Source organism: Camelus ferus, chromosome 1, assembly GCF_009834535.1.
Source record: "Camelus ferus isolate YT-003-E chromosome 1, BCGSAC_Cfer_1.0, whole genome shotgun sequence".
NCBI lineage: Eukaryota > Metazoa > Chordata > Mammalia > Artiodactyla > Camelidae > Camelus > Camelus ferus.
This window is the reverse complement of record NC_045696.1, coordinates 10,998,803-11,024,471: the sequence shown is the minus strand read 5'-3', so window position 1 is coordinate 11,024,471 and position 25,669 is coordinate 10,998,803. Positions and strand designations below refer to the sequence as shown.

At 39.3% G+C, this 25,669-nt stretch overlaps 1 protein-coding gene across 7 annotated transcripts in view; it reads right to left on the bottom strand.

Annotated features, from left to right (window-relative positions):
• Nucleotides 1-3,767: 3,767 nt before the first annotated feature.
• The window catches only part of SYNJ1 (synaptojanin 1), an 81,446-nt gene continuing 59,544 nt past the window's right edge, over nucleotides 3,768-25,669 (bottom strand). For 3 of the 7 annotated variants that reach the window (XM_032475203.1, XM_032475332.1, XM_032475269.1), the window contains 10 exons: nucleotides 23,759-23,921; nucleotides 20,241-20,450; nucleotides 19,171-19,314; nucleotides 18,566-18,604; nucleotides 16,804-16,851; nucleotides 15,523-15,561; nucleotides 15,318-15,388; nucleotides 13,536-13,644; nucleotides 13,042-13,259; nucleotides 3,768-6,777 (listed from right to left, as the gene is read on the bottom strand). In XM_032475203.1, coding sequence (XP_032331094.1) covers nucleotides 5,977-6,777; nucleotides 13,042-13,259; nucleotides 13,536-13,644; nucleotides 15,318-15,388; nucleotides 15,523-15,561; nucleotides 16,804-16,851; nucleotides 18,566-18,604; nucleotides 19,171-19,314; nucleotides 20,241-20,450; nucleotides 23,759-23,921 — 1,842 coding nt within the window. In that variant the 3' untranslated portion in view covers nucleotides 3,768-5,976. Of the gene's footprint in view, nucleotides 6,778-9,341; nucleotides 9,366-13,041; nucleotides 13,260-13,535; nucleotides 13,645-15,317; nucleotides 15,389-15,522; nucleotides 15,562-16,803; nucleotides 16,852-18,565; nucleotides 18,605-19,170; nucleotides 19,315-20,240; nucleotides 20,451-23,758; nucleotides 23,922-25,669 lie in introns of all 7 variants that reach the window. The other 4 variants (XM_032475432.1, XM_032475479.1, XM_032475387.1 and 1 more) reach the window with 3 other exon arrangements.

Below are 25,669 nucleotides of genomic sequence, written 5' to 3'. Positions count from 1 at the left end.
TGGTGGGCACCCACAGGTGCCGAACCGTGCGGCAGCCTCCCCACCGCCGCTCCTAGTCTTAGCAGTACTTCCGCCTGCCGCAGTTTCACTTCCGGAAACGAATCTTGCTGTTTCCGGTGTGGAGAGTCTTGGAGAGGTTCTCTCGGTTCGCTGAGCCCTGGTATCTGTCACCTCTGCTTTGGTTTTTAGCACTCAGGGGTCAAGGAAAGTGCCCGTACTCCTTCGTGCGAGCCGATTCGGATTCGCATATCTAGAGTGGCTCAAGCAGTTGCGTTCAGAGCGACCCTCCCTTAACTAGCCAGCCAGTCACAGCCCAGCAAATGCTAATGGAAGGGCTTCGGCGGCGCTGTTTTTTCCAGGCGCCGGTGACACGGAGGCAGATCCAGAGTCACTGCTTTCATGGAGCTTATATTTAGTGAAAATGACAAAGAGAAAACAGAAACAGACTGGCAAATTCAAATAGAAGTATAAAGGAAACAAAACAGTAATTGGTTTTTTAGATTGGATACTCAAGGAATGTCTTTAGGGATGGATAACATTTGCACTGAGCCTTTGATAATAAGGCGCTGGCAAAGCTGAGATAGTGCCAGGCTCCTACCCCTGGTTATTTCCTTCTACGGGCCATTGCTGAATGCGAGGTTCGAATATTAAAAGCACCTGCTACTTTGTATACCCGAAATTTTGGCTCCCTGCATTAAAACTGTATACCTGGAGTTCTGGGGCAGGGTAGAGAAAGTGTGTGACTGTAGGCCTGGAAATGCCCAATCTACGGCTTCATAGGAGGACTGTTAGACTGATACTGGATGGAAGAGGGGATGGCGCCCAAGGAGAGGAGATGTGTTTTCATCTCTAGTACTGTTAGGGCAGGAATCACCCAGACCCTGGAACATGCAGTACTGGTCAGACTGGCAAATGTCTCTCTTCCCCAGAGGGAGAAAGGGGCATACTGTGTTCTCTTAGCTCCTGACTTTTGGGGTTAATAATAAGATCATCCCCCTATTTCTCCTGAATCCAATTCCACATCCATCAGGCCAACTCCTGCTTAAAACTTGTTTTACAGTTTACAGTATAGCCTTCTAGGTATTGAAAACCATTTATCCACAAACTCATGTATTACAAGGTTTCTGGGTGTAATTTTTAATAATAAAATGAATGAAAAGTATTAGGAAACCCATGTTTGTACTGAGCATCCAGTTTTGTTTAAATATGTAGTTTATTAACTACATATCTGATGGAAAGTCTGCCAGATTGTCACAGATTAAGCCCTTGCACCAACTTTAATCTGTGCCAGCACTGACACTTGCCTTTGTAGTCCTCTTAACTTTATTCTTTTTTTGCATTCCCTTCAGTGTTCTCTTAAGGACTTTTTCTTCTCATATAGGCCTTGTCTTACAGACTTGTGTGTAGGTTTTTCTCAGTGTGGTTTAAGTGATCATAAATCATGCCAAAGCCCGTTGTCTTGCCACCACCCAAGTGGGTTCTGAATCCAAAAACAAAGATGACATCTGTGTGATCTTATGTACTTTGGCTTATTGTCTCTAAATATTTTAGGTACTGTTGCCTTTCTAGGGGGAAAGGCATCTTATGATCATTTGCATCTGTTGAAGCAATCCATTAATGACAAACACTCTGGTCCAGATAATTAATGGTCCACTCATGATGGCTGTCAGAAACCAGGCAGCCAGGGAGGAAAAGAGCACATTTTTTCTCTATTGAAAAATTCGTCTTTTTAATCTCATTAACACATGTATGTATCCCTAAAGAGTAGAGCCTATTGTTTTGAATGTTTTAAATTTTATACAACTGGTGTCATACTGTATTATTTTGTAACTTGCTTTATGGCTTCATAATGAAATTTACTAACATTTCACTTACTTTCACTGCTGAATTGTATTCCACTGTATGAATATGTCACACCATCCCCTTCTTGATGGTTAGTTTATTTCTAGTTTTCACCATTACAGACAATGCATGTCCCGTTCCACGTGTCCTAGAGTTTCTCTACAAGTCAGATCTCTTGTGATAGAATATATGCACTTTACTGGACATTGTTAAATTGCTGTCTAGAACTGATGTGCCAGCCTGCCCTCTCACCAACAGCAGATGAATTCCCATTTTTTTGCACGTTCGCTAAATCCTGATGTGGTCAGACTTATTTTTCTAATATCAATAAATTGGCATTTTGATTTGTATATCCATTTTTTATGAGTTTGGTTTTCCTGTGTCAGTCACTTATGCTGCAGTTGTGGACCTGCAGGGCTCACGATCTGGCCAGTGGAGCATGTGAAGAGGCTTAAGAGATAAGCTAAGACAGGGAGAAATATCTGCAAAAAACACCATAGTAAAAAAAAATATCTATTTAGAAAATGGACAAAAGACATAAATAGATACTTCCCTAAAGAAAATATCAGATGGCAAACAAGCACATGAAAATATGTTCACTATCATTAGTTACTAGGGAAACACAAATTTAAAGCCACAATGAAATATTCACTACTAAAATGGCTAAAATAAAAAATACCAACAATAGCAAATGCAGGCAAGGATGCAGAAAAACTGGCTCTCTCAAAAACTGCTGATGGGAATGTAAAATGGTAGTCATTCTAGAACACAGTTTGGCAGTTTTCAAAAAATCCAAGCATGCAACTACCTTGTGACTCAGCAGTTGTACTCCTGGGGATTTATCCCAGAGAAATGAAAATTTATGTTCACATAAAAACCTGAGATGTATGTTCATAGCCGCTTCATTCATACTAACCTCAAACTGGGAACAACCCAGATGTCCTTCAATGGGTGGGTGAATGGTTATACCAACTGCGGTACATCCATACCGTGGAATGATTCATAGCAGTAAGTAGGATCAAACTACTGATACACGCAATCTAGATGAATCTCCGAAGAATTATGCTGAGTCAAAAAAGACAATCCCGAAAGGTTACATATGATTCCATTTATATAACATCCTTGAAGAGGCACAATTACAGAAATGGAGAACAGATTAGTGGCGGCCAGATGTTAAGGACACAGGAGAGGGGCACAGGATGGGAGGGAAGTGGGAGAAGGGTAACATGTGGGATCTTTGTGGCAATGGAACGTTTTCTATTGATGTTAGTGTCTGGGTGTGGAACTGTGCTAGTTTTGCAAGTCGTTACCACTGAAGGAAACCAAGTAACAGGTACATGGGATCTCTCTGTATTATTTCTTAAACAACCATGTACAAATCTACAATTATCTTTGAAAAGTTTTTACAAAGCCTATTATTCTGTATCTGTAACTTCTTCATCAGAGGTTAATGAATACAATTGAACTATTTGAGAATCAAGGTTTTTGTCTTGAAAGCAATCTGAAAAAAGGCAATGCTGATGGAACTACCAAACTGGACCTCTTACTTTGGGTCTTTTAAGGTGGTCTCTTCTTGTGTCTGGCTGTTCGTGTGCCTGTTTCCCCTCCGGCCCCCAGGTGTTTCTTTTGCGGTGGGTTAGAAAGTCGTCATTCATGCTTCATGTGTTATTTTCAAGCCAACAGGATTTTGAATGGGGGCCTCTTACAGACTAAGTGCATGGCTTCTAAATGATGATCAGTATCGCAGAATAGCTTTCTTCTTACTTTTAGCCGAAGTATTATATAGAGAAGTGAAAGGGATGAAAATAAGATCTTGAATGTAAAATACCTGATTTGACAATAAGAGTTAGTCCTCAAATGTCACTAAACTTGTTAAAGGAAAATGGCCGAGAAAAATTCTTCTCTTCTGAGCAAAGTAGTCAATATGGTAAAGACAGGTATATTTATTTCATATGAGAGCACATTTCACAGGATATATATATATATATATACACATAATGTTTATATACCACTGACTGTAATACTGTACTTCTATAAAGTACATAGTTATAAATATTGTATGCCACATAAGCAATAAAATTCTTACATATAAACAGCAATCTACTATAGAGAACAAAGAATTCACAAAGAGATCCTTAGTGTCTAATTTCTGCTCTGCTTTTAACAGAGCTCATAAATATTTTAAGGATACACAGAATGATGGCTAGTTATTTGCAGCATACCTTTAACTTTCGTAACTGAGCACTTTTTCAGCAACTTGCCAAATAGAATTTCCTGATAAAGGCTGAGCTGCGGTATGATATGTATACTTTAGACAGTAGTTTATATTCAATAGGAACCATTGCTCACAGAACTGCAGTCTGCACTAGTGAAGTTCATAATGAATAATTTTGCTAATAAAGAGCAAATACCATATATACTAATCACATAGATGTTAAAGCCACAGTTTCAACAAGTTAATTCACATTTTGAAGCACACTGCTTATAGTAATACTGCTGTTTAAAATACACTACTGCTGAAATGATCAAGACCTCCAAAAAAAGCACAATATAAAACTCACAAGAGTTATTTCTAACAGCAAATACTGGCTGTTAATAGAGAGAGGATTAGTTTTATAAATATAGTATTCTGATAACATTGGAGCATTTAGAAAAGTGCTTTTTCCTAACAGATTTGCTTTACGTGTTAAGTGCAATGCAGTTTGCTGTGCTTTTACATTTTACCTATCCTTAGCCATGAACTCTATTTTCTGATGTTGCCCCAATGCACATCTTTGAAGGTGAAATGTAGACAATGGGATTTAGGTGGACATATACAACTCTTTGTATAAAAGGAACGTTAATGTAAGTCTTAACGGGTAGAGGTGATTTTAACTTAAACTGACAACAAACTATTGCTCAAGGAGATTTCTGATTGGGATTACTTAATGATATCAAAATACTACATTCTGTACAAACTCCGTGTACTTCTTCATAAAATTAATCAAAGCAGGATCAGTTGCTTATTGGCAGTGCAGGAGACAAAATCCACAGCTGATTTGAGGTGGAGCCTCTAAAAACGTAAAGCGGCATCACAGATGGGTCGTGTAGCCTCGTGAGGGGAGAGAGCACACACGCAGCACACCCCGGTTCAGCACACCTGCCTGGGGGACGGGTGCCCTGCTCACCGACTTCCAGAGCGGGAGCAGCGGACAGAAGTGTGGGAGGGACGCGGGCAGCGTACGTTTAGCTCTAACAGTTCTCACTGAACTTGGTGGCAGGTGCCTTCCTGACATCTAAGGCCAGCGTGCATTTTTGAAAAGGCTGTAGAGTGTCTGTCCACACGACAGTGACCACAGTATGCTGTTCCCGGCTGCAGAGCCTCCTCCCACAGAACAGCAGGCGGAGGTGCTGGAGTGGAAAGTAATGAGAGTGTGTGATGTGTGGCACAGGGGCGGGTGTGGAATGGTAGCAGATTCTGGTTCTGTTGTGAGATGATTCTCGTTTTGGAAAGAAAATTAATGAAATGTCCAAATTTCATTTTCACCCATCCTTTTGATATTGAAATACTGAAAAAAGAACTCTGTTAGAGCTTTCAGGTAAAAATTTGGTCTGACATGTTTTAGAATTTAAATGAGTTTTACAAATATATGTGTATATATTAGTGTGTGTGTGTGTGTGTGTGTGTATACACACTTTTTTTTTTAAAGCAATGTCTTTCTAAATTGTTTCAGTATGACTTTGACAGCTCTTTGGTAAAATACTTGTAAATACCAATTGTCAGCAAGTCCGACGGGCTGGCAGTACTGTCAGCTAGAATTTGGTTGGGCTTTTGGAGATTCTTTAAAGGGGACTGACAAAGAATTTCTGAATAAAGACCATTTTCTAAAGTAGCTTTGAGCACTTTTTATGGCTTCTACTCTCTCTTATTTATCCCAACAGAAACACACCAAAATTCCAGTTAATAACGAGAAAGATTTTTCCTTATTCCCAATATACACATATTCCAACTCTGTACACATTAAATAGTGGTATTTCATGACAACCATCAGTGCACTTAACAATTACTTATTGCACATAATGAAAAACTAATGCCCGACTCTTTTGGCTCTACCCTGCCGAAACTAAAAAACAGCTGCTTTCTACCGCAGAACATCATCTTTCTGTAAAGTCTAGTGTGGGTGATGCCTTAGATGCCAAGGTGGTGAGAGGACCTCCTGGAGGGGTGGTGCCAGGTGCGAGGAGAGGGACAGGAGGTGGAGGTGGTCTTCTTGCCGGCAACACACAGAAAGAGACACTGGTACCTTGGTTCCAGTCATCATCGAAGGTCGCCTTGGAGCCGGAAGACAAATCCAGCTGACTGCCCAGTAAGTCTGGACAACAAGTGGACCTCGGCTTCCCTGTCACCCCAAAGTCCTCTTCTTCCTCGAAGGTTACCCAGCCTTTGGGGTTGCTGATTTTTATTGTAGGTGGGCCCTGAGGATCAAAACTGTCCTTAAAGCCATCCAGCAAAGATGAAGGCTTGCTGCTGTCATGACCGAGCGGCTTCAGAGAAGGGAAAGGACTGGGAGCAACAGGCTCTTCTTTGGAGAACCATGGAGTTGCCTCTGATTCTTGAGCTTCGGCTCTAAATGGGTTTCTGGGAGCGGCAGTCCTGTCGGTGAAAGGATTTGTGCTGCTGGAGCTTGTGACGAATGGGTTTGGAGAACAGCGCATGTTTTCCTGGGATTTGCTCCGGGTTGGGATTGGAGGCATTGTCGGCATGCAGCTTACAGAACTCAAAGGATTCGTGTTACTTAGGGTTGCAGAAGGCAACGAAATCAACCCCTTTGGGTCTGGGGTTTGAACAGATAACTGAGCCTTTGATACAGTAAGCAGATTCAATGACAGATCTTCAAAAAGGTCATTCTTTAGTGGTGATTCCAGTCTGATGGCCAAGACGCCATTTGTTTTTACCTGGAAGACAGGAAGCACTGAATAATCAAAACAAACAAAAAGTAATACATTTACTTTTACTACCCACTATGCTTCCTGTCTTAATTATTCTTCATTTTAGGGGGCAAGTATACAAATCTAGGGGAAAAAAAAGGCAGCTTTGTACAGTCTGTTACTCTAGTGGTTTAACTAAGAGAAAACAGCTAAAATCTTATTTTTTAAAAACTCCTTACTAAATAAATCCTTTTATTAGAAAGAGCTTATTTTGTCCATGCAAGTATTGATATGGTAAAGTGGAGAATTGTACAGAATTAGCAGATGAGCTCTATTCATGCCCTTTATCAGATTTTAGCACGAACTTAAGAAACCATATTCTAAATCTCTATAAATAAACTTCCAACACCCATCCCCGATGATGATGTGGTTTCATTGTTATTTTAAATATAATTTCATTTAAAGTTAATGTTACTATGGAAATATAACTTTGTGGATGAAAATTAATTTTATTAGTGTATGTATATTCATAAGCTGAAGACAATGCATCTTTTCCTTTTCAGCTTGAAAAAGAAATTTGCAAAGCATTTTTGCCTCTTAAGTTCTTTGCAGAATAAACTCTGTGAATAATGGCACAATATTCCTTAACTGACCTTCTTCATCTAAAATGTTCCAAAACAGATATGTTTATTAATAACCAAAGGCAATGATTGTTTAAAACTGGGTTGGGGGGAGATCCCATTTTCTATTTGGTTATTAATTCTGAAGCCAAGATGAAGCTGAAGCTGTGCCCAGAGGGTGCACAGTCCTCTCTACGTGACAGAGCTGGCTGTGAACTGCTGTTGGTAGGAGGAGGGTTCTGAATTACTTCACAGTCATCAGAAATCTGCCCTCTGCGCCTGTTTCACAAAGAAGCCGGCTGGAGTGGAGTATGGCTGTGGGCTGAGCAAAGCCAGCTTTTCTTATGGGAAGTGAAACATGATTCTGGCCTTATAAGATATTCAGCTCATCAGGAACTTCACTTCATTAAAAAAAAAACAAACTATATAATTATTAAAATTAGGTGGATGACTTGGATATTTATGCCAAATTAAAGGTAAGAAAACAAACCTTTGGGTTAAAAAGGACAGGAACTTTTAGCTTAAGGCTTGCAATGTAACAAAATGGAACATTATGTAAAATGATTTTCTTTTTTTTTCCTTTTTTTTGGGGGGGGAATTAGGTTATTTTTTTTTTTTATTTTTAATGGGAGTACTGGGGATTGAACCCTGGACCTTGTGCATGCTAAGCATGTGCTCTAACCACCGAGCTATACCTACCCCCCCACACACAATGAATTCAGATAGCTGTTAAAGGAAATAACTAAACATTCATAAAACTGTTGGAAAAAAAGAGCAGCAGTCCCAATAACACGTAATTGCATCTTATAAAACAATAATCTGGTGCTTAAGAACAGGGAAGGCTGTTCGTCTATGAAAGGAAACGGTGAGGATAACTTCATAAGTGAATTGCCCTCAAGTATCTGTTTTCTTTGACTGATCTAGAACATACTTTATAATTGAGTCAAAAAGTATGTTTTTCTTCAAACAATGTGACAATAAATTTGTACAAAGTTAAAGAGCAAACATGTCACAGATTGTCAACTGTATTCTAAGTGTATTAAAGTACTTGAGAGACAAATTTATTATAGACATAAAATTACAATTAACATCTACACTATCACTAATGTCTGGATTATTTATGGTTCATATAACAAAACAGAAATACTTGATTGGGTCTGTGACCCAATTCTCCCATGACAGAAGAGTCCACAGCATAGACATGATAGGTAAGAAGTTTCTGCTTTGCACAGCTTAGAATAGCAGGCCCTTGCCAAATAAATGCTATACATTTAAATGTTTATTTTCATATATTAAAACTTTTTCTTTCCAAATGAAGGTAATTTGATAGCAGATGATTTTGCCCAACTATACTTGAAATTACAGTGAGAGCCACACCACCATTCATTACATTAGAATTCATTTATACATATCTAAGCAGGATTTGTGATGACTCAACATTAATATTAATGACAATGATGTTTTTACAGAGAAGGGTGTTGGAAGGCCCCTTAAATAAACCTGCTATAATGTTAACTTTCATCTTTGTAAATCATCAGTTTTTCCTTACCAAAAAGAATCTTGATACTAAAATTATTGAAAAAAATTTCCCAAGTGAAACAAAACCTGAATTTTGTATTTATGTAAAACTATGCCATTGTTAAAACCAAGAACCAATTTGGTTTTGCCAAATAGACATTCATATTCCTAAAGCTTATCTTCTAGAAGTACCCTTTTTAGTTTTGTTAATTTTTGTAAAAAAACAAAGCAAAAAATGGTAAAGCATTAGCAAGAACAAATAAAATGGTTCCTAAAAATTCAAAATACTAAAAAGAAGGAAAGTTTTATGGTATGATAATAGAATTTATTAATGTGGACAGGTGGTTTTAAAAATGGGTGAAAATTTAGATGTATGAAGCAAAAGATTCATACATCTAATGTGCTGATAAGACAGATGAAAAGCACATATAAGATTGAGAAATAATCCGATACCTGTTACCCTGATGGCTGCTCCTGCTTTGAGAAAGGGAACACAGACATCAAAGGAGAGAGTTAGGAGGACAATCTGAGACCAACCAGCAACCCTAATTATTCGGTCTTCAAAATACTTTCAGTTCTACATCATACAAGGAATCCAAGAGCAGTGATATCTGCAGGTCACAGCATAAATTCAGGAGACAATTCCGATTTCATTTGTCATTTTGAATGAGAAAAATGTATTGTTGAATTAGGGCTTCAATTTTGACTTTCTCTGAGGTTGATTACTAATTGGTTCAAAATCAAATAGGTTTTTGGAGCTCTTAAGCAGCCTGTTATGGATAAAATGTTTGTGTCCTCCCCCAAATCCATATGCTGAAGCCCTAACACCCAGTGTGATGGGATTTGGAGGTGGGGCCTTTGGGAGGTAACTGGGGCTGGATGAGGTCATGACGGTGGGGCCCTCTGCAGGGCATTAGCACCTTTAGGAGGAGGCACACCAGAGGGCTGGCTGTCTTTTTCTCCCCCTGCAAGCACCAAGGAAAGGCCATGTGAGGTCACAGTGAGAAGGCAGCTGTCTGCGAGCCAGGAAAAGAGATCTCACCAGAACTCCACCATGCTGGCATCCTGATCTCAGACTTCCCAGCCTCCGGAACTATGAGAAAACAAATGTCTGCTGTCTGAGTCACCCAGTTTATGGCTTGTTATGGCAGCCCAAGAGTAGGACATAGCCTTAAGATAGCCATTAGAGAAAATGTACAAAATGGCATCACTGTGCAAAAAAAGTGAAAATTGATATTTATTTTAACAAATGGTCAGGATTCATGCTTGTTCTGTATTACTCAAATTTTCTGAAGGATGATACTATCATTAATTCACTTCATAATTTATTGGTTGAAAAGTACAAGTTAAGAAACTAGATTCTCTTTTTGTTGTTTAAAAGTGAAATCACAACCTTTCTATAACACAGCAGTACTTTTAAAAACTGCAGTATTCTCAAGAAACAGTTTGAGCAAATCCTCCCCAATATTTAAAGCTTACCTTATTTTAAAATACCAAAACTCACTTTGATAATTTAGAGAGACACCATTCTGAAATACATTATGTATTATTTGTTTCCTGCCTACAAAACATGAGACTCCTGAATTTAAGTTATGGATATATAACATGTTACATAATCATTTGAATTAAAAGGATCTTTTCTATGTAGAATTATAGAGTCAAAGAACATTTCAATAGTAATAAAAAGTAAAGCAGGGTCATGTGTGTTTTTATGTTTTAAATACCTTGCAGATTTTTGGCAGAATTAATAAAGACTTGTAAAAATTACTAAGTGTTCAATTCTAAGACTACTTCATATTATTACCAAAATATCAAATGTCATATTTTGATATCTTATTCTTTAAGTTATAGACACTAGAGAAGGTTTTAAAATTTTTTAATGTTTATAATTTTTTGAATAGGCATTATTCTATGGTTCAAAATTTGAAGGATACAAAAGGTAAAATTCTTCCCCTTCCGTCTTGCCCCTCAGTGCCGTAGCTCCTAGGAGGAAACTAACCACTTTGTGATTGTTCACAAAGACAGTCCAACATGAACAAGACCCCCACCCCCAACCCATGAGAAAGAAGAGTGTGTCTGTATATAATGTTCACAGGAATTTGACATCAATGACTGAGGCAAAAGAAATGTCTAAAAAAAATCTTTCATAGCTTTGATGAATAGAATACAGGATTTGAGAATACAATCCACTAAGCCACACACAAAGCATGTACTTGCTGTGTGTCACCAAATCACCCATTCCAGTGAAAATCAGAGACCAAAACAAGGGAAATGACCTAAGAAAACGACACACTGCAGTTATTGGAATATTCATCCTGCAGTATTTTTATGTCATAAGATGACTTTCTATTGAAAATTGCAATCTTACTTGACAGTTTATTCTTTCTGAAGTTTTTCAGAGTACTGTATTTACCTACAATACTTAAAACATTTATAGAGTTTTACTAATTGGCATTCACTTTTACCAGGAATAGGAATGATCACTTTCTGTCCTAAAACAGTAGTACAAAGCTCTAAGGTGGCTACTTTGAAAGTTTTTTGCCCTCCAATTATATTAAAGAGAAAACACTATAGTGCATCTTAGAAGAAAACTAGAAGAAAATTCATGATGCACTGAAAGTGGGTTGGCAGAGAAAATTCATTGCCTGAAAGATTTCTACAAGTATTATATATCTTCAGCATGCTCAATTTTCTGAATTAAAATACAAAGAACACTTTTTTGTATTAATTAGCAAAGAGAACATTTTGTCTTTCTTGATTATATAATCCTCAGATTTTACAAATGTGACCAGCTAATGAGTCTAATGAGTAAGTGCTAATTGCTAACAATATTCGTTTTAAGATTCATATTTATTTTAATGTCTAGGTTTCACTATGGAGAAGCATAAGAAACTGTTAACTTCTGCCAACTAACTGGACATGCTCAGATATCTATAAAAATAAATGCAAACTATTATTTATTAATGTGCTTAAGGGACATTCCCAATGTATAACATTTCTGTATTTCAGATCTTTCCAAAGTTTAAAAGCAGATTACAATGTCACATATTTCTTTAGCCTTGGTGGCATTTTCAAGTTAAAACTTTAGGATGAAATAAAATGTAAGGCTGGACAACAAAAATGCACTTATACTAAAGATAAATTTTAACAATTTTACTGAAATGTATATAATACAAACAAAGTAAAATAGCATCCAAATAAAATAACTTGCATGATTATTCCTGTGTTAAAATAACTTTGTACACACACACCAGAAGTCTTTCCAGTGTGAGATCACCCTGGCATAACAAAGTCCCTGTGACCCTAAGACTTCTACCCACTAAGGCAATGGCACTGTTTTCTGTGTGATAATGATGAGATAACTTACTATTTTGATGGTTTTTACTTTGGTGAATAAGCCTACTGCCGCACGCCCCAAACATCTAAACTGACCCAGCAGTGTCTGAAAGTGTTAGAGAGACCGGAGGAACCCAGCGCCAGCTGCACCACAGACAAGAGCTAACTGCTGCCTTAGGTGGAATAAAAGAGTTCTCCTCCATTTACTGGAAATGAACGACATTGCCAATGGTCAAGGATTGATCTATGCCTCTCATTCCAGGAAGTGAAAGGGAAAACGAATTTTTGGCCACAAACAATAAGAAAATAAATTATTATTGTCCATCCTATTCCATTAACTATCTGAAGTAAATTATGCATTAAAAAAACCAAAAAGTCACAAACACGTTAAACATTAACAAGATAAAACAGCCTCGGAGGCACTTGAAAATTCCCTAAAGAGCCTCAATTTAGGGTTCCTCTCTGAGAACCCCTGATCAAAGCAACAGGTTCAAACAAACATAAACCCCAAACCCTCAAACAGCCAAACCATGCATCTGTTGTGTGACTAGTCTGACATGTCAAATGACATTCACTTGTTGAAGTCACATCTCAAGATGCTATTAACTACCAAAAGACAAATATTTAAAAAAAAAAACTGAATCTCATATTTGTTTCTTAAGCTAATAATTAAAATAACTATGCTCAAAAACTATACCAAAGGCATCAAATATATCTCAATAAAAAAATAAAAATTGAAAAAACAAAACAACAAAACAAACACCCTTCTCCCTCACAGAGGTATCACGATGCTCTTTTGTTTGCTGGGAGGACTTACCTGCGGTTGTGATGAGGGCTCTGAAGGCAAGCTGTGGGAAGACCTGCTCCGAGGTGGTGGCTGTGGTGGGGTTTCCAAGTTTGGCTGCGGGGCGGCCTGAGGCATAGGTGCGGCCACTGGGACCAGAGGCTCCTGCATCTTCTGAACAGGTGTGGGCAGAGAGGGCTGCGCAGGAAGGGCAGCCTGGGGCTTCAGTGGTTCAGGAAGAAGAGCTGGCCCTGAAAACATTTCAGAGGTTGGGTGTTTTCTAGAAAACCATGTTTTATCCTTCCTTTAGTGAAATGTTAGGGGATTATGGTATCATCCCTGCCCCCACCCCACCCCCGTCCCCCTTTCTGGCCCCGAGCAGCCTCATTTCTTGCGGCATAAAGAAAGAAAGAAGGGTATTCTTATTCGAGCAAGTTGTGTAAAGTGAGAGACTGCAGAAAGGAAAAGGAAAAGAAGTGAAAGGAAAGAATATAGAAGGAAACTGCCGTTTCTGATACAGTGTCTACCTCTCAGTACTTCTGCTGGTTTGCTTTGGCTTTCGGGGGTCAGTCTCCCCGCAGACGCCCGAGCATGGCTCTGCGGGGCGCTGATCACTCCAGCGCGGGGCGGAATAGTCTAAAAATGGGAAACGTTAACAGTTGAGACATTTACTCATTTTCAACAGTTATGATTCGGTGAAAATACCTGCTTTTGCATCTTGTTTTATTTCCTCAGCCTCTTGTCATTTTAATTGCTATTGACAGCCATACAGTGATAAGTTTTAAAATCTTCCTTTTTATTTTCCACTGTTTACTATGTACCAGGCGCTGTGTTAATTACACACTGTATAGGCATTTCCATTTCATCTTCCAAATAGCCCTCAGAGGTAGGTATTATTTTATCATCTCTATTTTAAATGAAGATGCAGAAGTGTATACAACTTTCCCAGAGCCAGAGAGCTAGAAAATAAAGCCAGGATCCAAACTCAGGTCCGACCAGCAGCAGGGCCCTTGCTCTTCACCCTGTGTGGCGCTGCGTGCGTGGGAGACGGGATGGTATCAAAGGTCACAGGAGACGGTCAGGGATATACGCTTTGCAACCCGGAGGCTTACAAAAAACCACCCTGAGAGTTATTTCTTTAAACATGGAGGTGAAAGCTCTTTAATGATTAAGTCAATATGCTGAAGTAAATAAACTGAAAGACATGCTGGCGAAAAAAACTTTCTACTTTCATACGTTTGCTGAAGGCTTTAAGAAGCCCGATACTTCTTATTTTAAGCAAAAGTTACAAAGGGACTCACAAAATCCTGACTTTCCTTCCCTACTCTTAAGAGCATTAAACAGAATAAAGAAGGTACTTTGTGGAAAGTAGTGGAGTCAGTGAACAGCAATTTTCCCTTTCTTGAAAAAAAGGAAGACTGGGTAATGGTTATTTTTAGGTATATTCCACAGACACTTTGCAGTATAGTATTATATACAGTAAAGGACATTTAGGTTGGATGTTATATAGAAAACTGCAAGACAAAAAAACAAAATGTTTCTAACTTAGAAATTTTATGAGAATTTCTTAGAAATTAGAAGCAGAAGTTTCCTAATTTCTGGTTAGAGTCATAGTTCCCAGACCCCCCTTCAGCTAGAGGCCTCCCGCCTGCCCCAGTCCCCACCAGACCAGTCCAGGTCACTGAGCACTGGTTTCCATTTTCTTTCTTTTCTTTTTTCTTTTTCTTTAAATTACTTCTCTATCCCAGAGAAAATTTTCAATTGGGTAAATAACAGAATAATTCTATGTATGAGAGAACACTGGTAAACACCCAGAAAACCAGAGATTCACGGCATAGGGAAAAGCTCTGTAACACCGTCTGCTCTCCTGCTTGTAATTCCTTTAGAACCAGCTTGATTTGACCGACTACCATAAATGGCTTTTCTGAAATCTAATTTTAAAATTCTTCTTATTGAAGAATGATTTTACCTCATTAATTACTCAGACAATATCATAAAAAGTTGCCCCAATACAGTACTTCCTCATATACTTAGAGACTTCTAAGATATTTATTTAATGACAGTAATTACTTAACTGCATCACTTTTATTCAAACAATGAAGTATGTTAAGTTATTTATGCAGAGGATGTTAAAATACTGTTATTTGAAAGATGCCTTGGAGATCATCAAGTGCGATTCCCTCATTTTAAGTTGAGGAAACTGGGGCCTTGATGGGCCCCCTGACTTCTCCAAGATAACATATTTGATTAGTAGCAAATTGGGACCTAAAACCTGGACCTCTCGGCTCCCAGGCAGGGGTGCTGCCTACCGGTCTGGTTGCACTGTATCCAGCAGGTCCTGGGCCTGTGAATCCTGCCTGAGGTGAAGGCTGGTTGCGTCCTAGAACAAAGAGATCACACCATGTATTTAAGTTTTTGCGAGAAAGAAAGAAATAAGAAACCATGTACTTCTATCCCAAGTGTCTAGTCATGATCCAGTTGTAAGGTTAAGTAGCTAAATTCAAGTGTTTTTACCTATATTTTCTTTCCGTGTCGTTCCAGGGCTTTTGGGTGCTTTGAAGCAGGAAGGGAAAAAAATTAGTCATAAGTAGACAATAAAGCAATATTACATAACATTAGTGGGCTGTTCTGTTTCATTATCAGCAGAAATGGGGGTATGAGATGAGAACAAAAGTACTTTGTTTTGGATAATGATGAAGGGTATTATCAGCCCTGAAGGGTATATCCCCAAACAGAGAAAAATTACAACACTTATGGTGATATTTCTGGCAGACGGGTTAGCACTCAGTCTGATACCTCATCCATAAGGTCACTTTTAAGGTGACTTTCCCAGTAGAGCTGTCTCCTGTGAACCTAGGACACATATGGTCAGCCTGTGGGAATGGTCACAAGATGTGGTACTACTAATTCCCAGAACTTGGCGGACAAATTACTCCGGAGCAAACAGACAAAAATGCATTTTCCGAGTCACGTAAGAGGCACCTGAAGGTGCCTCAAGCTGAAGATGTCATTATGGATAAAGTAATCTTACGATGAGATCTTCTGGATTTCTACAGAAAAATCCCAGGATTAAGGCAGAAGACAGGCACATCTTGCTATTAACTATCTGCCTTATGCAAGACAATGTTAAAATATGGTTCAGTCTCAGTAGAAAGGTAATAAAAGGATGAAATGAGATTAAACTACTTTGGGGCCAAAAGGAGTAGGGGACACTATTAAGGGCAGCATCTAAGGTTTCTTCTTTTTGAAAGGAAATTCAAGTGTAATTGTTATATGAAATATATCAGTCTTTTAGTAACTATAATCTTAACGGCCTCTAGTCTTAACAATCTTTTAAGCGAACTTAATTCAACATCATTTATATAGAAACATTTATGTTACCTGAAATCATCCAAAAAACACTATATTCTTGGACCTGAATTAATAAGGTTTAATCGGTCAAGTACAGTACATTTCTAAAATCTGACTTATTCCCCCTCAAATTTTGAAGGCATTCTTCTTAAAAAAAAATTGTACAGTAATTTCACATCCTGATTATATATGAAATATATAAAAAACAGAGTGCAAAACAGCATAATAAGAACTGCAGGGAAATTAAGTGGACATCCATTAGAAACTACACACAACATAGAATGAAAAGAGAAAAAATACAAGGTAACAAGGACTACATAAGGAGTGGGAAGAGGAGTTTACAGCTGGACTAAGAAAAGACTTATTATGCCTTTAAACACTGGAGGGGCTGACATTTAGGAACCAAATGAGAGATCCGTTTCCATGATGCAAAAGTCTTGTTACCTTCCATCTCTCGCCTAGCTACCCCAGGACTGGGAGGGGCTCCAATACCTTTTTAGAGAAAAACAAGAAGCTGTATATGTTCAGAGCCCACAGCACAGAATGAAAAGCAGGTACACAAAACAATTTCTGAGTTAAACTTACTTTTGCAAAGAAAGTTCACCACTTTAAATTTCTTCAAAGATTATCAGTACAAACCAAAGTGACTTTAGATGCCTGGCCCAAACCTGAGTTGGGCCCTTTCCTCAGTTATGAGTAGAAAGGGGATGCTAGTTTTCTTTTTATATCTGAAATTACTAGCAGTGGGGAATTTAAAAATCTGTGTAATGAAAGACTTCGCTTCATGATCATATCATTCTTTATATTCACAGTTAAATCATTAATAAAAGCTCCAATATTTGACAGTCAAAAAGGGAAAAAAATCTTAAAGTTCCAATTTCATTTTAAATTTCTATGAGACTATTTTAGTCTCTTAGAAGTTAGTTTTTGATGTATTATTTTAAAAAACTCTAAAAGTTCTATAATTACTTTCTCTGAGCTTACTACCTTCAAACAGTTATTGGTTTACAGGGTTAAAAAAATATGCTGCAAACACTGCCTACAAAAGAACTGTGAAGAGGAGCAATTTTTAAAATTAAATCAGATTTCTAAGTAAGCCACTGAGTTGCTAACAGGTATAACTTTTCACAAATTTATTTAAAAATTTATTTTTATATAGATAGATTTGTTAATTAAAGGAGAAGAAATAGAATCTATCATGAAACTATAAATAGAATATGAGTTTGAAATGGGAAAAAAAATGTCTGTAAGTCAATCGGAAAATTATCACCCAGCAGTATTTTGCAGAAGCTGTAGTGCTGAAATAATTTTGCTGTCCTTATTATACAAAGTCTTTCACATCTACACACAGTGAAGTCAATCTGTAATAACACATGAATCGGTCAGCAGTGTCGTTAGGCAGACAGAGCAGAAAGAGACCAACTACACGTGAGCCTTAATGATGTTAAAACTGGATTTGTAAAAGCTCTCTGTGGGACTGTGATAACCTGCCTCAGCCCTTCTAGAGAATTAAATTAAATTAGATTAAATAAGCTTGTCAAATGTATACCTCCGACTGAGCTTTGTGCGAGTTTTCATGTGAACCAAATAAACAAAAAGCGACCCATGTGTTAGTAAGAAGTTCTTTATTGAAGTATATCAAAGAAAACTGTTCTTCTATTTTTAAAAATGAGGCATGAATTTTATGACAGGGCATGAAAATGCCGTGTAAAATGAAAGATGTATTTCAGATAATTATTATAATTGTAAACTGCATTCCTGGAACATGTTGCTAATCCACAGGCTACTAGAAAGGGAATGCACTAGAGCTGATACAATCTAATAGAATCAGATACTTGGGAAATATTCTATATTCACTGTACCTGAATCATTCTTGAAATTAGTGTGATTTGGGGGAATTAAATCTTTGTAGCCAAACTGACTATATTTATTAAGAAAAAGCATATCAGGCCTTGATGAGTAACTCAACTGTGCTTATCTGGGAAACGGACGCTCTCATTAATTCTATTCACTAATAAAACCGAGCTCTGATCTTTCACTCAGCAGGAATATAATGGAAGTTTGCACTTATTTTTAACTTGGAATATAAATGTCATTCATTTTGACTTTTATCAAACAAACCTAAAATGTCTTTCAGTTATAGGGACCAAACACCAAAAAATTAATGAACCAAGATCCATACATTATAACAAATATAAATGGTTACCTCCAAATTCTTTTCTAGCAGGTGCAGGACTCCTAGCCCCTTATAGTTCACAAGAGAATGTGCAGCAGAAAGGAAATGACATTAAATAAAGAATGGAAACAAAGATTTACCATAGTATTCATGATGTCAAACAGCATGTAGAAACTACACATTCATATACTGGCACCATAAAAAAGCTATGATGTAAACACTTCTAATAACTAAAGAAACAACACTATACTTACTTACAAGGAACATAATACTTAAAAAGAACAAATACATAAAACTTTGTAGTAAATAAGTACATGCATGTTCTTCAGTTCTAGTTATGCATTGTACAGAAATTAGTATGACCATATGAAATCAGCAGAAACAAAACAAACGCCTCTCGCACGCTTGTAAGAAGTCAGCTCTGAAAACATGCTGCAGGAGTCTAGCTGGGCGACAGTCTTTCCACCTGTCCTGTCAGGCCTGCCATGTTCTTTAGTAAAGCTGAGGAAGGAGCACCAACCAAAGAAAAGCAATAAAATCTAGAAGCTAGAGGTTCGAAAACATGCAACATGTTTTAAAATAGAGTGGCGGAGGATTTTCAACCTAGCGAAACTGGAAATAAAATGGTTTGTTACCTGAAGGCGGAGGCGGTCTCTGTGGGGGAGCTGGGCGTGCAGGAGGGGCAACGGGGCGGGGGGGAGGAGGCCGCTTGGGTTCTAAGGTCTGGGAAGACTCTTTCTGCTGCGGTTGTGTTGCTGGCAGAGTGTCAACAGGAGAACCTACAAAAGTGCCTCAGGTAAGAGGGTCAGGTTCCAGGTGGGTATGAGCACAAAGCGCAATTTCTACACGCATCTCATCAATTCTCTCTTGTGCTATTTTCTAACTTTATACTACAGCATAATGACGCACAGTTTTACTATCAACAACTTAAGCAGTTCTGCTATTCAATTATGCTTTGGTACCATGGAAGCATAAGGCTAGCTCTACCGGACCCCTTCCCCAGGCCCCAGGTGCTGAAGGGGATTTACTGAGTGGCCCCATCGAGACCGCACAAAGTACTGTAGACATAAGTCACTGTGGTCTGCTGGCCAGTGGAAAAGAAAAAGAAAAAGGGAGTCTCTTCTCTCTCTACCTTAGCTTATCTCGAATTTATTGAACGAAGCCAGACCTATAAGAGTCGCATGGGGGAACTAGGGAAATGTGTAAGTGGAAGACATTTTCTGAAGATGCTGGTTAACATGGAACATGCAACTTAACCACGTCATGTAACAACTTCCAGAGACAAGTCTTCCCACTTTGAAGGAGTCATGACCATAAAGTTGAATTTGAAAAATTTGCTTTGTCTCTTTTGTTCCATATTATAATTTAGGTAATGTACAGACATACAGTTAAGCCCAAACAGCTAGGGGTTCTTACAAAACAATAGAAAATCATCAATGATAAGTTACGGACAAACCTGACCACGTAGAAAAAGGATGAAGAAAAATTCTCATCCAGTGACAGTGATGAGTATCCTGTTCATTTACTACTTACAAAGTTTCCTCTTTCATATGCAGAGAAAACATGGTACACATTAGCCTATGGATATGAAAGTTAAACAAACACGGCTCTCCAAAGGAGATCCAAGGGCATCAGAGATGTAACCTTCCAAAATCAAATGTATCAGCCAGGGAAAGTCATACAACACTTTAAATAAAATACACACTTTGTGAAGCTGGGTGCCCAGGCGTTCTCGATGGTGCTCGACTTGGTCTTACGGGAAGGGCAGGTACAGGGCCCTCCGATATTGTGGGTGACTGGCAGGGACTGGTTCGGGGTGAAGAACCCGGGGAAGTGCCAAGGCCAGAACTCGAAGATGGCTGGAGATGCTGAGGAAGAATTTCCTCCACCTCAGCACTGTAGTCATCGACATCGCCTGGGAAAACACAAGGTTCTTAACGTTACCACCGTAACTTTCTCAGAGATTTTTTCCACCAATCTAGGTTTTAAGGGGTTTATGACACTGTAAATACATAAAGATTAAACATGCAGGCATATATAAAAATGTATATGCATAAAACTAGGAGCACAAATGCTCTGATGGAAAATGTAACTAAAGACCGTCTCTTGTCTCAGAGCAGAGGATGCAGGTGGTGACTCACGCCCAGAGCTGGGCTGATTCAATGGTGTTCAGTGTTCCCGTGCGCAGCTGTCTCCGTGCTGGCTGACTCAGACGCTTACCGCTCTGCCTCCAAACCTCCCATCTTACTCTAGGGCACTGCCTCCTACCCACTGCCCTCAGTTCAGGTCTGGTCCTTACAGCAGACAAGCTCTCACAGAGTCACACACCCTGCCCCAAAAATCTCCTCACTACTCTGTCCCCTGTGCTCCTCCTACCCAATATACAGCCTCTTTGCTTGAACTGAACAGGAGGAAATGGTTCTCCCCTGAGGTCTCCTCATCTCCGCTTTCCTTAGGGTTGGCAAGTGCGGTCAGGGTGCCCCTTGCAACTTAATTCCAATTCCAGAACTATAATCCTCCAACCTGGAACAAAAAGGCCTATTTCTTGGAGCTGTGCCATCAAGAAATGTATATCACACCCTCAACCACCGCTTGCCGCCATAATCTCCAACCTCCCTCCTTCTGGTCACTTGAACCCATTCGTCTAGGACTAAGGACAGAGCAAGATGGCAAGTGGGTCCTATCATCTTTCTGAGTGACACTGAAGTCCATGTGGAGAACCCATCAATGGGCTAATGTCTTATCCCTGCTGCCAGTCTCCTCCACTTCAAACACATGCGTGCCCGGAACCGCAGGACCTCCGAAACAACACGCTCAAAACGCTTCACTCTGACCACCAGCTTCCAGCCTTTCAGTCTTGCCCTTGGTTACTCTTTCCTCTTTTGACTTCAGCAGGATCCAGGCCTTCCATCCCTCCTCTTTTGGCCCCTATTCAATTCTGCGTCTCTGCATCTGTCTTCACATCCTCTGGTTCTTCACCTCGGCTGTCCCCCTCCTGCACATTCCTCCATTGCACCTGCATCGATCCCGCTGTCTGATCTCTCTATAACCGCACCAAGGCTGCCGAGGGCTGCAGCCAGAGGAAACAACACAGTCCTGATGACTGCAGTCATGTTAACTCCGTGGGTTTCAGCCTCCTCTGGGCTCCCACAGCTGCCTGGCAATCCCACAAGTTCCTGGCTGGCTCTCTCTCCCCCTTACCCCTTCTCAGGAGTGCTATCTTGAACCTGCTCAACTCTCCGAAAACTGTGGGTTGCCTCACTCCTTAAACTTCACAGAGAAGAAGGGCAGTCTTAAGATGGAAACCCCTCTCTTCAGTAACCTGCCCCCCAGCTGGCATTGAATCACATGGTTGGCACTCATATTTGTAGATGAAAAGAATGGGGTTCTGACCACCCCTGTTTTCTCTGCCACCGTGCTCTCCTGCTCATTCTCCCCTGCCCCTCCCCAATGTCGCCAGCCCTTTCCATCAGCACTAAGCCTTCTCAAGCCTCTCGATTTCAAAACTATACTCCCTGGGGCAACTGCCTTCCTATTCCCGCTCCCCCTCAACTCCGCCTTAGCCAAACTTCTTAAAAAGTTGTCTACAGACACTCTCTGCACTTCTTCACCTTCCCTCCTCACCTCGATTTACCACCATCTGGCTTCATCACTCCACTGAAATCACTCCCCTGAACATCACCAACAGCCTCCTCCCCGGTGCTAAACCCAAAGGGCAAGCTGCACTGCTCACTTCTCTCTCTGCAACACAGGACACCTCGGACCACGCTCCCCTGTTACCCTTTCTTTCCTTGATGTTTAAGCTGCTGGATTCTCCTGGCTCAATGACATTTCTAGTTGTTTCTTCTCATTTTCCTTTCATGCACAGCCTTGTTCTGCCTATCCTTAAAGTCTGAGTTTCTGTTCAATCCCAGGACCAGTCCTCTCCCATCTCTGTATAATCCCCCTGGCCATGCTAATAAACACGCAGGACTCTAACTCTCACTGGGGCTGCCTCGCGGGCCCAGAGCTCTCTGCTGAGCAACTAGTCCACACACCCACAGCCTGGGCACGACAGACCTCACAGACCCCTCAGATCCAACATGCCCAAAACCAGTATCTCCTGCCATCCACCCTGCTCCTCCTCCCGCACTTCACCTCACTTACTCCCACACTTCTCCTCACTTACTCCCACACAAGCGTACCTGCAGCGTCTGCTTAGATCCTTTTTCCCCCTTAGGCCTCTGAACACTCCTCCTTTCTGGTTCACCCTGCTCTATTCTCTTTAATCTAATTCTCACCCAGTCCTCAGATTCTCAATTTCAATTTCTCTGGGAACTTTCCCAACTTCCCAACTCTAGGTTAGACAAGTGTCCCATAACTCCTGTACCATCGTCCCCTTGTGCACTGATGTCACATGATTATAACTGCCTGCTTACTTGTATGTAGCACCCACTGAGCTGTGAGTCTGGGGAGTGCAAGGATGACATCTGTTGAATTTCTAGCACCTAGCATGTACCTGGCATATAAAAGGTACTGCATAAATGTGGGGACTAAGCAAACAAATGAACAGAGACTGAAAATGAGACAATCTAAGGTGTTCAACTCTGAAATGCATTATCTAGCTATACAGGGTATCACAATATGATGTATGTCATTTTATAAACTAAGGTATGCATTTTAATGGAAACTATGCTAAAATAAAATAGCAGATAGTATGAGAAAGCAAATGCATTTCTTAATCACATTTAAGCAAATTATTATCTTGAAATAACCTGTCCCAAATTCTAAAATTGAAATGATTACATTTATATAGGTGTGAAGGGTTCAGTTTCAAATGCATGTGTTCCTAGCCACTTGGAAAATCTTTTAAAGTTAATTTTGAAATATATCCCCTTTTGTAGCAACTATTTTGAACTCATTTCTGCACAATGAACTTCTCCTTTTTTACCTTAAGGACAATTAGTGGGACCAAACCATACACCCAAAATACCAATTTGTGCTCTTATCACATAAGGACATCAACATTTGTAAAGGTCTTAACCTATGAATGGCCCAATGGCAAATACATCTGAAGTCTGGGTACGAGTAAAATACACACAATACAATGCAAAACAAAACCTAATTAATATTGCTCTGTGTGTTACAAGAAGGAAGAAAAGGATAAACTCGGAGGCTGAGACTTCACTGATGGGAAGGAAACTTATCTAGAAGTACAGAAGTAAACGCGCCCAGTAAGCAGACCTTCCATGTCGAAGTCGGCCGTGACCTCCGCGTCCTCCCCCAGCAGTGTGGAGCTTGTTGACGATGGCAGCGGGACACCGATTTTCTCTAAACTCATTTCTTCTTCCAAATTTTTGATCCAGTCTGGACTTTTTAAAGTAATAGTTATAGTCCGACCCAATAACTAGGTAAGTAACAGAGATATAAAATAAAAATTCATTGGCATGAAAATTAACTCTCTGGGAATAAAGTGACTGCCTTAGTTATACTACGCAACAGTATAGGCTCAATTCGGCTACACTCAATTCAAAATAAACTGTTTTACATATACTGCATTTTTAACTAGTTAAAAATGTTCCCAATTCTCCCTTCAAAAGCCTATGTTGCTAAATCTAAGGTCTTCTTTTCCAGAATGCACACAGATTTAAGTTTCCTTTGCTGACAGTATCTTCCGAAGGTGAGATATAAATTCACTGACAATTCTGCTTCATCATTTCATACTTCCTAGGGTTTTGAGATACAGATTAAATCACTGTTCTTATGTGAAACAACTTCAGAAAGGACGGTGGACAATCCTTAAAATACTTTCCCTGTTCATTCGGTATAAGGGTAACTTTCTAACTTGGTATAATGGTCTTGAAAGTTACTTATACTGCCAAAGTAGTTTCAGCATTTCAAATGTCAGAAGAATAATGAGAGAATTTAAGACCATTTTTAATCTTCAACAAAAGTTTAATCATTCTAAAAACAGAAAGGCTGGTATCTATGACACTGGCACCCTGCCTTTCCCATAAATATGAGCAGCTTTTAGATAAAAGTATAATCTAAACCAACCAGTACATTATAATCAAGGTATACTGTCCTGTCGATGTATTAAAAAAATACTCTCCTTGGCTCAAAGTGCTATTGACAGTAGAATTCTTTGAAGGCATAGGATGGAGAGATTGAAAGCTGCTGGCGTGAATAGCACAGCTATGTATGAGAGTAATTAGTGTCTACATTGAGCTTTGAAGTCAAAGTCCTAAGGACTAATTCTTTACTCACTTATTAGACCACATCAGTTAAACTTCAGAACTTGGCAACAGGCTTCATAGGTCATTTGTTACTTTTTAAAGTCAACCACATTCTTTATGTATTTGCCAAAGAATACCAACAAGTATTCTTAAGCCCCAGTCACTATCATGGCCATTTAAGATGAACTTCCTTAAGAATATCCACTTGGCAGAAATTGGAGCCCAGAGAAAAGAAAAAAAAATTACGTGACAGAAAAGGAAATGCTCAAGAAGGTCATCCTTTAGGTTTGCCCTGCTGAAGCTGTATACTTTTTCCAGATTCTCCCCTGAAATGGAAGAGTTCCTATTGATCTATTTGCAGCTAGAAGATTTTGGGCTGAAATAACAGTACTAACAAAGATAGACCAGAGGCGTAGAAATGTCTAACTTTCAAAAGGATAAATCAAACATTATGTATTTTCCAAAAACATTATTTTCTCAGAATTTTGAAAATCTTTTAAGGGAGCTAAGGCGGCTACTTTCTAAGAGCATAACATAGATGACCAGACTTGAGGGTGAGGAACAGAGCTGAAAAGAAGGAAGGAAAAACAAAACTAGGAAAATTATCAGGGAAAGGTAAAAGAAATATTCAGGAAGGGAATAAGGCTGACAAAGTACCAAAATGAGAGTTGCTCTTAAATGTGTCTTCATGGGATGAGGAAGGGCTTTTAAGAGGTCAAAGGTAGAATTAAATTTTAAAATCAATACTTTCCATATGGTGAAGACACAGCAAAGTCACAAGACAAGCTGGGAAGAGTATCTTCAGCACATTATAAAAAGGGATTAACATCAAGGGAGCTTCAAAAGATGAATACCCCAATGGGGAATGGGCTAGGTCATAAACAGCTTGTCAGAGAAGTACAAATGACCAATAAATTAA